Genomic DNA, 17,017 nt, shown 5'->3' on the forward strand with positions numbered 1-17,017 from the left:
TAGGATGTGTCATTCAAGGCTAGAGGTCACTGGAACCAACTGAGGTGTGTAGAGCCAGCATCAAATGGAGCACATCAGGTAGTTCTGCCAAAGATTAAAAAAAAATCTAATTAATCTCTAAAGCACAATTTTGAGAAAAACACCTAGCAGACTTTGATCTGTAAATTTTAGACATTACCCAACAATGCAACTTCCCTTAGCTATCTAGTTGACCTTCTCTACATCCTCAATGAATTCTGTGCTACTGAAATAGAGCATCACGATATCTTAGCCACTTTAGTAAAATTAAGACATTAAAACTGGGATTTGAGTTTACTGGTTAAAATTATACAACATAATTTCTATTAAGTTCTGCTAGAAAATATGCTTAATGTTGTACCATCTTTTGAAAGTAATAATGAAATATAAAGTTCTACCACTTCCTAGACAAATCTAGTGGTAAAAAAGATGGCTGGCAAAAGAAAAACACCTTTAAAAACTTCACTGTACATAAAGTGTTGTCCTTGTTAATGAAAAAAGTGAAAAACTTCAGAATAGCAACAGCATATTTCGTTTTAAGATGGCGTATTGGTTAGTTTGTTTTGGTTTGATAATATCACTTAAATTTAAATGACAGTAGATTAGCTTTTTCCTAGAACAAAATGAAAAGCTGAAGTAAAATAACATAGTACAGAACTGATGAAAACCAATAACTCTACAGTAACACTCTGCACATTGCACTTCACTGATGCTAAGTGATAAAACTTGTGCTCTTCTGTTTTGTGTGTAATATAATGTACGTGTTGTTTAATATGAGGACATGCTGCAAATTAATTTCCCATTTGGCACAATCAAATTATCATTACCCACTGAATACAGTAATTTTATTGTTAAATAACAGTTTAATCATTATATGATGGCTTAGAATAAACTTAAATATTCTGCATGACTCCAAGCATCCAACAGAGGAGCAGCAGTCAGGTTGGGCAGCAGAGGACCTGGCCTTTGCAGGGCTGGGTTCCAAAAGGCCAAAGTTCATAAAATCAGGAGCGAAGTAAAGACAACAGGAATCACAACAGCTGGGAGAGACATACTTAATCGTTCGCCAGGAACATTGTCTCAGTGAGAATCATCGTTTGGAGCAGGGTGAGCCGTTCATCTTGCTGGCTGCTGGCTGAGATCGGTGAGTAAGAAACTACCTGACTCCACGGCGTGATATCTGTCAGTCTGAGGATTTACTTCTGCAGCTGAGCTGTATTAGTTAGAACCTAGTTTGCTGAAGAATTTTCACTCAGTTTAACGTCAGCATCACATCTGCAAACTATAGGCTGTAGAACTAAACACAATTTTGAAATAAGATAGTCATGCCTAGATTTATAACAGATTTTATTCTTCTGGGATAAATAGAACAGCTTTAAAATATTTATTTTCATAAATTATAGATACATCAGCTATTAAAGCCAAATGATAATTGTGTTAAGTGTTTGTTAATGTTGATGTGTTTGTTTCATATAATCACCAAATTAGTTTATTAAGCAATATTTAACTCAATAAAACTGATGTATTCATGCACAATCTTAAAGGTTACAGCCAAGTTATATGAAGCACATTCTGTGTCATTGGTCCTCCTGTTTATGATTTACTATATTTATGTTTTATAATATTGCACATATTGCATGGCCTTAACCTCAAACCTTTTCCTTGGTATTTAATAAACAATTTTAGCAAACTGTCATTAGGAGGAACTTATTATTGGAAGCAGATACAAAGAGCAGAAATCATAACCATGATTTTCTTCAGAAGGAGAGATTATAAATAATGAAAACGCACCCACGCAGGCTGTGAGACTTCCTCAAATGCATGCTACACAGTATATAACCCTCAATTAGATATGGCAGAATGTAGACGATGGGTTCAAAGGTTTCTCTGTTTCCAACACTGCAGAATCAATCCAATAGTGTTGCCAGTAGTTACAGTTTAATTTCTAAAATCATCTTTTCTGCTTTTCTGCATACATGCAAACATCATGCAGGTTCTCCAAAGCATAAAATAAGGCTAGTAAATTATATTTTATTAGAAATGTCATACATTGGCTTAAGCCAACTATATCATCTCATGATAAATGATTCAGGGGAAATAGTTGTGAGAGAACCTTGACAAAAAGAGATCACATGATCCAAAATTAAACTCAAAGTCAATACATAAAGTAACTGCTTTTCTCTGTCACTTGTGCTCAACCACCACATTATCTGCAGCATAATCTGTAGCAAGTGTACAAAGATTATCTGCTAAATTGGCATTTCTCATGAGGAGTGATCAAACAGGACGGATTAGCAAATGAGGTCACTAAATGTCATTTACCTCAAATCTGTCTCTCTCTCTCCAGTGGGTCATATCTAGAGAATGTAGACCTTCTGTAGTGACAGGAAGGTTTATCATTTGTTTACGTTTCTTGGCTTGACCTATAGATAATCAGTCATGAGGTAACTATCGTTTAAAACTCCCAGAGTTTTTACTCTGAGAGAAATGCTCCAGAAACAATAGAAAATATAATGATGAATTTGGCAAGATTTTCATGGTTTCCAAATGGGTTACGAAATCCAGATGTTGCACAACTTTCCAGTGATGTCACAAGACTGTAAATTATGCAATTTATTCAGGTAGTGTCAGTTCATTATGACCGGAGATCCATTTTTGTTCTTTGCTGCTGGCCATAATATCGTTTCCTTGTCAGTTTTTATCATGACTTCTTCGGAAGCTTCCAATGGAAAGTGGCATCGGAAAACCAAGACTCGTCAGCAAGAGTCCAAGTCCGATCAAGGTATGCACAAACTTTGGCTTCTAGGAAGTTATTTGATATTTTGAATCTTTACTGGGAAATATGAGTTTTGTATAGACTGTTTTCAATAGTCTATACAAAACTCTTATAGCTTTTCAGAACCAGGTGAATGTTTTCCCAAACTTGTAACATTTCCAATTGCTGCAAAACAATATGTAACCTTCATTTGTTATCTCTTCCAGTTTTGTGAACAAGATGTGCTGTGTATTGTAGGGCAAAGTAAACAATGTGAGCAGCATCTATTCCTCTCTTTGCAGCCAAGAGTCATGAAAATATGCAGGAAGACCTGGTTGAGTGGGAAAAATACCTGAAGGTAACCATATAACCAATGTTGCTCATTTAAAACCAAAAATAATAGTGTTTCTAGACAATAGTATAATTTCATTCAGGTGGCTTACAAAGGAGAAGCCATGGAAATGGTGACATCAATCATCTGAGTGGGAGATGCGTTCATGACATTGTATTTAACTGTGCTCCTTAAGCTTGAAAAAGTAAAACCCTTTCTTTTCTGTGCGTAGAAAGTAAAAGGGAAAGTTTTAGAGCAGGTCCAGGATCACCTAAGAGATATTCTTGACAAAGCTCTGACTGAGTCTATTGAGCCTCCTGCCCATCTTAAATCTGCACTGAATGGGAAAACAACAACAAAAGAGTCATCCAGGTGAGACGGATATACACGCTACACTCATACATGTTGATCTGGAATAGAAATGCTCTGATTACTAAATATTTGGAGGAACATGCATTTGATTAAATTGTGTCTGTGGTTTTTCTTAGATCTCAAAGGATGGATGATGGCAAAGTGTTTTTGGAGCGAGCATCTCTGTTGGAGTGAGTAACAACAGAGCAAAAACATATCTGTGTCACAATCATTTTAATATTTAGGACTAAAAATATTAACGTGTTGATTGTTTCCTCTGTAAAAAGTGAGAACCTAGTGTAGTAGTCTTGCAATTCGAAGCTTAATCCCACCTTATCTATTTTCAAGTTGCCGACCAATCCATGTAGTGGTATATGATTGTGTATATATGATTGATTATTATTAATTATATGATTATGTAGTGCCAATTCACAGCAAATTTCATCTTGAGGAACTTTTCCAAAAAAAAAAAATTAAATTCAATCACACATACATTCCAATTATTGCCAAGACAAAAAGTGTAATTGATTTATTGTATAGTTTAGTACAATTTGTGTAGATGTGCCAGATTTAATTATTGCATTTCTTCTTTTCCTCAGCGACCTGTTTGAGATCAGCCACATTAGGACTATCTACCACATGTTTATTGCTGTGCTCCTCATCTTCTGTTTGAGCACTTTGGCTGTTGACTACATTGACCAGGGCAGGTCTGTGGTAAAAATTCATGTACTAGGAAGTGATAAGTTAGTAGAGAAAATCACAGTCTGTCTCATAATGATTCTGCAAGACTGTGGAGGTTTAATTGAAGCATAAAACATCTTTCTATAATCTTCCCACATTCAGAGGGAGAAAGAGAGAACATTTGTTAAAAACCTCTTAACGTAGTAGCCTGGTTCTCAAGACTATACCACTTAATATATTGTTTTAATTTCCACCAAACCATTTAGTAAACTGTATTTGTTGTACTGTGCTAAGCTTTTAACCCTCCTCTAATTTTTTAAGAGAGGCTTATCTTGCAAAATTTACATTTTGTATGAATTTGAAATTCTACTGCTTCTAAAAGCATCCCAAATGCTTGAAAAAACGTCCAACCAGTTTTCTGGCAATAATTTTATGTTTTTTGATGCCTGCAAATGACCCGATTCAAAAACCTCCAGAATGTAATGTCAGAAATCAGCAGGAACTTAGCAACCCCAGCAAAGTCAAGCCTGTTACCTAGCAACCCAAGTTGAGCTCCAGTACATTTGGGCAGCTGGTTTTACTGCTAAATGTGCTATGCAGGAGTTTTGTTGTTGACTTACCATTTAGAAACCATTTGATGCATTCTTGTTGGTTGTGCCAGAGGCTCTTCTTCTGTTTTTCAAAGATGTATGGTTATGTAATTGTGCATCTGTTTGCAGCCATTTTCACTTGCGAGTGCACTGCGGCCAGCAGAAGCTTATTTGGATTTAAAATGACAAGAAGCCCTAAAACACCTCATTCTGAAAGGAGTTCAAAACAAACAGCACTGGGCAAACTAAAATCTCATTGTTTAAGGAGGATTTTGTGCAAAAAATGTAATGAACATATTCTAGTGCATAGACCTATTGAAACCTATGAGAGATGAGACACAGTATGAGACACAGTATGAAACAAGAGAGTCGAGTAAGTGTCCAACTGGCAGAGGAAATTATATGGACCATAAAATAACTTTCTAATAACTTCTCATGGAGGGTGGACTCGTGTCAAGTTAGCCGTCTTCGTAGGTCATGTGTAGACCATACCATTTTTATAAAAAAATTAACAGGAATAAATACACCTGACACCACAGGTTTGCATTATGCTACAAAACACACATGATGCTGCATGTATCTGTGAGTGCACTCCTGGTGAGACTAAAGTAGTTTTTACAGCTTTCATTCTATGGATTCCTGTTGTTTAGTGGTGTAGTTTGGGATAGTGGTCCCAAACTACGCCACTAAAATTGCCCACTTGGCATAACAGCCACCACATCTCTTCACCACAAGAGGAAAACATTCAGATTTTTCTTTTATATTATCACACGTCTGATGCTTTTGTCTGGATGGAGATGTTCATGGCCATGGCCCTGTCTCAAACTCTATAACCCTGAAACAATTCTAGTGGAACTCATTTATGCCCAGAAGCCTTTTAAAAACTTCTCTCTCCACTCTTTCTTCTGTTTTCCCTCATTGTGTTTCTCCCTGCTTCCCTCACTGCTTGCACTGCTCGTCTGGCAGAGGAAGATAGCATAATCAATCCTTACTGGGTTCTCCTCCCGTTGCTTTGGGCTACTCACTAATGATTTTGTTTGTTGTTTGCAGTTTTATATCTTTTTTTCATCTGAGAACAAGCTAAAAAATGAGCTCACCCAATTATCAGATAATTTTACCCTCAGTTAACATGGATTTTAATGTGGATAAACAGACAAATTGGAAAAAAACAATTATATTGTTCTTGTGCTGAACTGAACAAAACATCTGTGATATTAAAATAAGGGAATATTTTAAATAGTTTATTTTATCATGATTATGTAAATGAGAGAGATAGAGTCTCTCATTAGTGCTTCTCATCATTTCTTATATTTGTTTTGTTATAAAAACCTTAATCATAAATCAATTATGCCTGATAGAACCTGTGTTTTTACACATATATGAAAAGGTTAGAGCCTTTTTGCTTGAATTTTATCCCCTGATGTTTACACTTGATTTATTTTCCACATTCAGGTTGGTTTTGGAGTTTGACCTGCTGTTCTACGCCTTTGGGAAACTCGGGACGGTCACCTGGGCTTGGCTTGCCATGTTTATTTACACCCTTGTTGTTCCTTACTTCATCCTGGAGTTTTGGGGCTCTTTGTACCACAAATTCCCCTCCAAGTTGGGGCTCACTCTGGGTGCAGGGTTGATCTTTACTACCATACAGACCTGCGTGCTTGGACTGTTCCCAATCTACACAGTTGTGCATCACCAGCTGCCTCCAGCGTCTCGATTTATTGTGATTCTGGAGCAGGTAAGTGTGTAGCTGTGTGAAGGTTTCTAAGAATGCATTGTTAGAGAGGGCTATTTATTTATCTGACACAGGCTCCTTACTGATGTTCCCAGCTATCGCTACTGTCTTGCAGAAAATGTAAACATTCAGTGCAGGAACTTTGATTATGATGTTATTAAATTTCCTCAGATTCGATTCTTGATGAAGACCTACTCGTTCATTAGAGAAACGGCCCCTGTTATCCTGAAGAATACACCAAAGGAAGGTAATGTACCATGGTGTTTCGATATCAGGTGTGTTTACTCCGCAGGCGTTACCATTATTCACAGTGTTGCTCCAAGACACAGGAGAAAAATGACTGAAACTAAGCAGCAGGTTACTGGGAATATAGCTCACACCAACATTGAACCTTACAATGAAAACAACAGCACACATATAAATAACGTGGGTCCTGATGATGGTCCAGGAGTTGCTCTTAAAGAATGTCAATTTAAGTTAAGAAATTGCATCTGTGGACCATAAATTTAATACTATTGTAAAAAGGTTGCAAACTCTAGAAATAAATATGACCCAAAAACAAAGGTGGATAAAAGAAGCTCCCATAAAATAAAAAAATACAAAATGTTTTCTTTGAAGTAAAAAATTAATTTAAAGTCACTTCTACTTTTTAAATCAATACAAAGGCTTATTACAATTTATTTATGCTACATATATTAAGTTCCTATATGATTTTGTAGTTTTAAACTGTGATATTTACTCATGTTAAAGAAAACAATTTCCTTTTATTGAATGTAAATAAATATGCTTATATATTAAAACATAAACAATAACAACAATGCAGCTCAACATCCTCCCAGTAGACTCATGATTTGGGATTGCTTTTGTTTTGGCATGGCCAGAAGTAACTGCAATTCGTGTGTGTTAACGAAATAAATCTAAAGGAATAGTGAGAAGAAGCGAACACAAATGATTTGCAGTGCTTGCTCTTAATAACTGAAAACATTTTGTTACATTGCATGCTGCTCAAGATGATAATTTGAAATAATTCCTCACACAAAGACAGCTTTTCTGAGTTCCTATTAAAGTGGCAGCTCACAATTTCCCCAAATAAAGAACTGGAAAAGCTTTCAACGTCTGTTTTAAAATATTTTTAAACAATAGATTATTTTTGTTTCAGTGAAAATAACAGAGAATAAATAATATATATTATTATATTATGGCTTAATGTTTTGGGGGTTTTTTATTGGTTCTGTACCTGTTCAGTTTTAAAGATAGGAAAGTATTAAAGCATATGACTGTGGTTTTCAGTTTTCAAAAAAAACAAAAAAAAACTGTTGTTGTAGAAGCGGTATTTTGTCCATCACAGCAATATTAACTGAACTGTAATTTTCTTCCAGGAGAAAATCCCAGGTTTCCAACATTTTCCAGCTACTTGTACTTCCTTTTCTGTCCAACTCTCATCTACAGGGAATTTTATCCTCGGTAAGGCACCTCATCTGGTTTGAATTAGACTAACAGCAATGTGAGTTTCATTTGTAAAGCACATTTAATTCAACACACACTAAATAAGCTGAAACTGAAGATGAGAAGTATTTTGAGGTTGAAAGCCTTATGAAAAACAAAACTAAACCACAGAGACCCTTTAGCACAGCCATAAACACTCAAAGGATTTCATCTACCCCACAGCCTGCTAAATATTAATGAAAAGTTCATTGTTTTTTTACTGATCAGTGCATGAAAGGGCTCACAGAGAACTTCACTAATATCTATTTGAGCTGCAGTGCGAACACTAGATTGAACATAAACAGTTGTGAGGTTTGTGCTATTCTATGTTTTATTGTAGAGGCAGAATATTAGACTTTTTTGCATTTTGTGTTTTATCCACAGAAATAGACAAATACGTTGGAAATATGTTGCTGTTACTCTTGGCAAGGTAACATTACCAGTTTTTACATATAATGAGTGTATGATAAAAACATGTAAAACATTATGATGAAGGCCTTGTGATGAGTAACGATATTGAAAAACGTGTTTGTGTATATTGTGAAAGCTGACCAATATCCTTTCATTTTATAAATGTAACCTCTTATTCTGACAAATATCTTATTTGCATTATTTCTGTCTAACTAACTGTATTCGTGTTTTAACTCTTAATCATAGATTTTTGGATGCCTATTTTATGGGTATTTCATCCTGGTGCGACTTTGTATACCTGTCTTCAGACCAGAGACCAATCAGCCTTTTAGCAAAAGAACGATGGTTCTGGCTGTATTTCACTCCATATTACCAGGTATTTTTACACAGTAAAATATTTACACATATACACGTTTGAAAATGTGTATATGTTTGTGCATTTGTGTGATTTGCCATACACACAAAACAACTGATCTCTGAATTTACTTGTAACATCTGTTCTTGCTTCTAACATCTTGTACCTCTAGTGGGTTTGTACTGATAAATATATTACATCCCATTAAATGCAGTCTCTAGTGTGTTTGATTCAGTAATAAGATTAAAGATGCTATTATAAAAACAGACACAGGTAATTAAAGGTTGGCTCGTTTACCACTCACATAAAGTGAAGAAATTTTAGAGTGCTAATATTAAAAGATAAGTGTTAAGTTTCAATTCCTCAAAGGTTCCTGGGAGCAGAGCCCATTTCATGATCTCCTTTTCTTCTTTGTGTTTCAGGAATAATGCTCCTCCTGCTGTGTTTCTTTGCCTTTTTGCACTGCTGGCTCAACCTCTTTGGGGAGCTGCTGCGTTTTGCTGACAGGATGTTCTACAAGGTGTGTGATACTTGATTTCCTGTCACGCCACCTCTCTCCTGGGAAAGTATTATTGGCAAATCTGTTTCTTTTTCCAAGTGGGGAAAACAGATTGATGACAAATGAAATTGGAGCAGCAGGGTGGAAAATCCCCCAAACACTTCACAGACTTGTTTTATTGATAGGTGTTGCTTTTTCTGAAAAAACAACATTTTTGCACATTCTGCTCCAAGAATTTTGCTATAACCTGATTAGTCCTTCTCAACATTTTAACAGCTTTTCTAACACTGGTAATTATGAATGAGGAAGTACTTGAGGTTAATGTAAGACAAGAAACTTTATAGAAAAGTTGGTGCTATACGTCTCGGATCTTTAATAGCGAATCTTTATGCCTCTATTCTGCATCTAAACAACTAAAATCATCCTATGACAACTATAAATCAGAAACATTGTTTAACCTCAAAAATTCAGCCAAACTATTATGTTTTGGTGGCAAAAGCCACCAAAACATTCATTTAAAGCCAGTATTGACTGTTTTAAATATGAAAAAGGGTGGTCAAGACTCCTGAAAAAAACTTTAAACAGGTTCTTGTATCAGTAAAATACATTATTTTGCTAATATTCATTATTTTAATAGTTATTTTCCTTGCTCAAGAATTATGTTTTCAAAGGAAGTAAGTTTGTGAGTAAATCCACTTTTGCTTTAGATAACAAATATGCTAAACATATTTACTGACTGCAAGTAAACAAAAGATAACCTTTATTGTGAGTGCAATAGTCAGAGTGCAATAGTTGCTACCTAATTAAATTAGTAGAATAACAATTCCTCTAAGACAAACATGTGCTTATTCACATCCATACACTAATAAAAATATAAATTAGTTTCCTTAAATAATTTACACATTAAACCTCAAATTACATCCATTTAATTTACTTCTAAACATCTAGTTCAACGTATTCTATAATCTTTGATATTTGTCTTTTTTAGCCCACCTGAACCAAAACAGGAAGCGTTCTGCAGCATTTAATAACAGGGTGACACAGTAAAGCCATTTTATTCAAGTGTATTGGATAAGGGACATCTACAAATTGCAGGACCTTGGTCCCCTAGGACTGGAGTTTGACACCCCTGATCTATTATGCACTATATGTAGTTCATCTTGTTGCTTATGTAAGGTGGCGTCCCCGTGGTTGTGCCATCCTTCTACTTTTCTCTTTTGATTTGACATTTTAGAACCAAGCTACAGTGTTTTCCAAAAGTATTCAAACCCTTACAACTTCAAATCAGCAGCCTCATAAAAATCAAGGAACACATCACAGTGGTCAGAGTTAAAGAGAGAGTGAATATGACCAGATGGTATTCCAGTAGGCAACACAGGTTGTCAAAACTGTTTGTTGTAGTTTGTTAGAAACAGAGGCAGTAATTCAGAACAAATCAGAATAAACAATTACTTTTGTGGCATGACCCTAGTTTTGACATTCATCCGAGTTTGTTTCTTTTCTTGGTAATCATAAATTTTGGACTAAATTTTGGAAAAAATTGTTCTAAATGCAGATGCACTTTTCAGTTCTTGAGTCAACATTATCCTTAAAAGGGAATTATTTGTTTTCTGGGGTGGAAAATGCCTTTTTAAAACAGCCAAATCAACATGATCTGACTGCGGATTATGTAGTTTTCCTTTACCTTTTTTGTTTATTTGACCTGCTTGTTAGTACAAGAAATTTACTTTCCATTCTGCATATGTTTCTGATGTGAGGTTATTTTATTAGTTGGGACAACATGACTTTGGAGACAAGCTGAGCTGTAAAAAGGACTCACTTAACCATTTGGCTTTTGTTTAAATGGAAATTAAATTATGCAAAGGAAAGAAAAAAACAATCTAAGCCATTAAAAGTCCCTTCCTGTGGCAATTGAGTTTATTGCAAAGAAATCAAAACAATATTTCAGCTCCAAGCATGACCTTCAAAGTATTGAGCCGGTGGAGCTGTAAAGCCATTATTGATTTGAAATGCTCCTATGCGTTCATAAAGATCAAAGTGTTTCGCCTCTCTGAGTGCAAAACCTGAAAACAATCTGAAATCCTTTATATTCTTGTTGGTGATTAATTGCAGGGCTTTCAGGTGTTATTCAGACTTCAAAAAGAGCAAAATATAAAAAGTATTTTAATTTGATCCAGCAACTGGAATTTGTTTTCTGTTTTCCAGGACTGGTGGAACTCTACGTCCTTTGCAAACTATTATCGTACGTGGAACGTAGTGGTTCACGACTGGCTGTACTACTACGGATACAGAGACTTCCTCTGGGTAAGCAGATTGTCAGTGTTGAGGATTACAACTGATGCTCCAAAAGTAGCATACCCTAAGATGAAAAGCTTTTTGGTGTCTGATCCAGCCTGATGCTTGACCTCTGACCCAAACACTCTCTCTGACACGCTCTCTCGCACTCTGCAGCTGTCCAACAGGAGATTCAGAGCAGCAGCCATGCTGTCCGTGTTCATTGTCTCTGCAGTGGTCCATGAATATGCTTTGGCCATGGGCTTTGGCTTCTTCTATCCTGTCATGTTCTGTCTCTTTGCAGTTTTTGGAGGTGAGGAAATTTACTTTAAGATGCAGAGATTAAGCTTAGGAAACAAGAAGTATCATTATGCATCTTCAGACCAAAATATCATTGAGAAAAATTCAAATGTGAGTTGGTCTTTTTCTTCAGAGAAATAATCTTCACTTATAAGCAAAACACTTTGTTTTTAAAGTCTCCCTTTAAACAGTGTTCAGTATTGTAGCTCACAGGAATTATGCAAAACAAAAGCCGGAAAGAAAGGAACCACATGGAATCCAAAGACGCAGCCAAAAGTTTCCAGGGGGCTGATAGTGTTACGTGCAAAAGACTTTGAGCATCAAAACATAGGCCATAGTAAGATCTCCTGCTAAATGTGCATTTATAAGGCAGCAGATTTAATTTCCAGTTTGCCAAGTGAACTTGGTGACCTAACAGCCCATCCCCCTTCCCAGGGATTTAAAAGAACTTTGTGTCTTTTAAATCTCTTTAGATTAACAACTAAATACTTGTCACAAAAATTCAAATACAAACCACAAATGTTCTGCCAGCAGTTACATATTTTTGCTCCAGTTCTGACCAGCTTTGTTACTCTGATCCACTCAGGTAATCATCAGCACTCTTTTTTCTACAAACAGCTGTCACCAGACCATGGTGCAGTGGTTCTTTCTTACCAGCAATGAATGGAAGCAGCTAAAAAGTCTCACAAACTGTCGGTTTTTGTTTTACTCATGAGAATTTACTGAATAAATTCTCATGAGTATTACAGTATAGATGTCCAAGCATTATTTCAAAGATGTATAACCTATTACACAACTCAAGTTATTCAAAACCTGCAACAAATAGTTTTCCTAAACCAAAAATCATCAGACAGGCTTTGAGTGGCTCGTCTGATAACGAGATTTTTGGTCAAAGAAGGGTGGAGTAAAAATCAGTGACTGGGTTAAAACAGACGTGGTGGGCTAGGCTGATTTCTTTCTTTTTGCACTTTAGTACAGCCAGCTTTTATGTACAACATGTGCCCAGATGAAGGTAAATTCCAAGCTATTTTCATATACAACTATCATGAAAGGAATCACACAAAGAAACAGAAAGCACTAGATATTTAAGCAGCCAGATGTAAACAGGTGTTTCTTTAACATTTTTTCTAAGAAGCCCTCAGGTGTAAGGGCAAAATTACAGAGTGAGATTTAAATAGTTTATAAGCTACGTACAAATTAGCTCCATATTGTTTCATCTGTTATCGCAGTGTAATCAAATAACTGGTTGCCTTGGTAACAGTACACTCTGTTTCTTTGTTGTTTTTTTTCTCAAGAAAACAGTAAATGTTCTGCTTACAACTAGGTTGTTGTAGTTTTGAGTTTTCACCTTTCACCTATTTGTCTTTCAGGCACAACTCAAACAAAGCATTACTGATTAACTGCATTTATCATCAATAACCATCTTTATGTCCTTTTCTTTTAGTGGCTTTCAACTTTACCATGACCGATAAGCGACAGAGCCCCGTGTTCAACGTCATCATGTGGGCGTGTCTCTTCCTGGGTCAGGGTGTCCAGGTGTGTCTGTACTGCCAGGAGTGGTATGCCCAGATACACTGCCCACCAGCAGGGGTATGTACTCTAGCTAAAGGTGGAAAATGTGCTTTCACTGCTTCAGAAATGTTTTTACACTCCTTTGCGGTATGAGTAGTTGCTACATATGAGATCGCTTGGTAATTTAATATAATATCAGAAATCTTGTTTTATATTTTGATATTGATATATACATAAAAGGGTCACCATGTGACTTGAGTTTATAAATTTTACATCAAATTAATGAAGTAGTTCTTCAATAAAGAAATCATTAAGCAAAACTTTGACCCCTGTTTTAGATAAATGAAAAGTAGGCCAGCTGGTCAATAAACTGGCTGGCATTAATGCTGGATCAAAGGGATTGTAAAAAATACAAACCAACAAAAAATAAATAAATAAAACACAACTACCACATGAGCATATTATACAGTCCTATGTACAGTATGTATAAAATAACACATTATATTCCACTGCATTGCTTTGTTGTAAAATCTCACACAATTTAGAAAAATCCAGAATTTAAATGCATTCAGAAATATTTTTAAAAATCTTGTTTGACATTTAATTGGCAGTCTTACAGAAAACAGTTTGTATGACCTGATTTTGTCAAGAACATAGTACTTAATGTTCTCATTTCACAAGGTTGCTGCATAAAGTGAGAGAGAAAGAGAGAGAAAATAAAACAGAGAGAGAGACAGGGGCAGAGAGAGAGAGATTGTAAGCCATCTTTCTTTGCTCTGATTTTCAACAAGATCTCAGTTTCAGGACTGAAATCATCAAGCAATAATCCTACTTTTGTATCTGTTGCACCACATCTGTGTTGATTCTGTCATATGTCAATATCTTCAGTGATGGCCCGTTTTTAATTTTCTGTCAGAGGCCACTGGATTTTTATCTACAATCTTGTGTTTTTTTAGAAACATAACGATGATGTTAGCAAGTTTTCCAGGGCCTTTGGAAAATAAAAAGGACCCACAGCATCACTGATCCACCATCATACTTAATAGTAGACATGAAGTACATTTCTACATATTAAGCTTGTTTTACTATACTAGACCAGGACTCTCCAACCTGACTCTTGGCTCTTTCACAATAGCTCAAAAGTAGAAATATATCAAGCTATCTACACAAGACACACACGAGAAATAAATAAGCATAATAAACTACATTCACTGAGAAAGAACTGAAATAAAGTAAAATTGAAACAAGGCTGATGTAATCAAAATAAGGAACTAAAGAACACAGTAATAATGAAAGTAGAATGAAAAAAATCAAAACAACCTGACAATGAGTTATTTTTCAACATGATGTATTTCCCCCCCACTGAATAAATGTGCTCAGATTGAATGTTTGACTATTTTTCTAGGTTTTTCTGTGTGACGGTTTTCTACTGCAACATAACATGAATTTATTTTAAGGCCTTTTTACACATTTTAATATAGACATGCCAATAAATGTGGAAGCAGCAGTGAGAGCCACAGTCAAGAAACTTTATGTCGGATACAATTCACACATCTGTGCCGACTATAAGAGTGACAAACCGAGGGAAGCAAACCATTTCATCATCCCAGCTTTTTTATGTGTTCTTATTCCCCCTTTGTTAGGACATAAAAGAAAGATAGTGTTGCTGTAGACGTGCAGAGAATCCTTTAACATCATTTGGAGCAAAACATTTTCAGTGTACACACAAATCAATGGAAGAATGGCAGATGTGGGAACAATTCATGAGGATTTAATCATTAGAAAACCTAGCCCTCATACCTGGCGTTACATATGACTTGGAGGATTGCCGCTACAGATGGGTTAACATGAACTTAAAATTCTGATGTTCACCACAAATTTCTTTGTCTAAAAATTAGTTACATGCTTGTTACATGGTAAGAACAAATAATTAACATAAACATTTATATAAAAAACAAACAACACAAAAAAAATGTATATTGTATGTGATTTTTAAAATATTTTCTTTCATTTTTCACAAACAGGATAGTTTGCTGGGAGCTGGTGATGCCTCGATCCTGGTCCTGCAGATACCACAAATGAAGCCATATTTCTCCCTAATCTGGATTCAACATGAATGAAAGCTGGAAAAATTTATAATGGACTGAAAAGAAGGTAAAGCAAGCAAGGAAGAAGAAAACTTGAAACGTGCAATTTAAATTTTGTACAGACAGCCTTAAAAACAGTTTTGTTACTTCAGTCATTTTAAGATGTTCTTTTCAATGAACTGTTTTCTTTGATCACAAAGAGACAGAACAACATTATACCAGAAAACTGGTGACCACTTATCATTAAAAGTATGTGTTGCTGTTTTGAAGTGGACCATGTAATTATATTACTTCATGTAATGTTAGACTGGTCACATAAACAATAATTTACAGAAGGGGATAAGTACTGTATTTCCGGATAGTACTAGCTGTCTAAATGTCAGTATCCCTTTAAACTTTAATTTTTGAAATGTACAGGTCTTGAGCCTTGTAAGACAATTTCCCTTTTAATGGCTTATTGTTTTTACTGTTTTTATATTAAAAACATTATTGTTTCTTTGCTCGACTTTCTGTTTCGGCTCTATACAAAAGTCATTTCGGCTTTGAAGCATCTTTAAACTGGCTTTGAACCTGATGGCGCCTCTGGCCAGCAGAGCGCATTACAAGTTTAGTTCTGACATGTTTGACATTTCCCTGGCAAGGATTGGTTGATGGAGCGGCTGTGTAAACCAGCCAACCAACCACATTCTGCGGTGTCTTATCAGCATGCCACAAAGCCTCTGTTTGCCTGCCTGCCTGCAGCATCATGCAGGAAGGAGAGGATTAACTTTGGTACAGTGTTTGCATTAGTGATGTAATGCTCTGTAAACTGATGGGGCACAATAAAAGAGCTCAGCGAGGTAGACGCTGGGCAGCTTTTAGGGAAGTGTAGAAGATTCAGAAGATTTGTGTTTATAATTATTAACAAAAGTTTGTGATAACTCTGGTAGTGTGACATTTTTTAAATCTCCAAGGAGATTTTATCTGACTCTCTAAAAAGGTTGTTGCACATTTGGTTTCTGTCATGGATGCAGTTGTCAGACAATGAATCACTGGCACTATAAAGGTCACAAAAAGAAATTTGAATCTAAACAAATCCTGCAGCAGATTCTGAGTTAATTTTCTTGGGAACATTTGACCACATGGGGGCAGAGCATATGAGAGAACTTAACATGTTCAGATTTATTTATTAAGTCTCTTTCATAGGGACAGACACAATAACATAGACAAACTGAATAGAACGGCAGTCCCATGCCTGTATCATGTTGCCTATAGTATATGCAGCACTTGTCACTTATATTGACAGAAGACCTTTGAAACTTTAACTGTACTCTCTCTCTCTTTCTATCTTTTTAGTATATTTACTAAATCTAAAATAACTTTGAGCTTTGGAGCAATACTTGAATCCTGTCATTCTAATTTTGATGTATTTTTCTTTAAAATAAACACCTTCATCTACAGGTGCGTCTCAGAACATCTTTAAAAAGTTTTAGTGATTCATTCTAAAAGTAAAAGTGATATTACTCATAGATTGAGACATTTCAAGTGTTCAGCATACTAAAAGGTACTAAACCCTCTGATGCGTGAGTGACTGACTATACAGTCTTCCGTGAGTGCTTCTTTTTTGTCCCGGGTTACAATCAATGTGTTTTTATGC

The 17,017-nt window shown here is 35.7% G+C and overlaps 1 protein-coding gene across 1 annotated transcript; it reads left to right on the forward strand.

The window, feature by feature from the left end:
- Window positions 1-973: 973 nt before the first annotated feature.
- Window positions 974-15,891, forward strand: soat2 (sterol O-acyltransferase 2). Its single transcript, XM_032550665.1, has 16 exons — window positions 974-1,162; window positions 2,714-2,800; window positions 3,076-3,131; window positions 3,337-3,476; window positions 3,593-3,646; window positions 4,055-4,162; window positions 6,179-6,461; window positions 6,630-6,705; window positions 7,838-7,922; window positions 8,328-8,373; window positions 8,601-8,730; window positions 9,132-9,229; window positions 11,414-11,512; window positions 11,660-11,795; window positions 13,227-13,372; window positions 15,319-15,891. Exons 2-16 carry the CDS (start codon window positions 2,722-2,724, stop codon window positions 15,412-15,414), a joined length of 1,632 nt encoding a protein of 543 aa, XP_032406556.1. The 5' UTR covers window positions 974-1,162; window positions 2,714-2,721; the 3' UTR covers window positions 15,415-15,891.
- The last annotated feature ends 1,126 nt before the right edge of the window (window positions 15,892-17,017 follow it).

The sequence above is a fragment of the Xiphophorus hellerii genome, chromosome 20 (assembly GCF_003331165.1).
Source record: "Xiphophorus hellerii strain 12219 chromosome 20, Xiphophorus_hellerii-4.1, whole genome shotgun sequence".
NCBI lineage: Eukaryota > Metazoa > Chordata > Actinopteri > Cyprinodontiformes > Poeciliidae > Xiphophorus > Xiphophorus hellerii.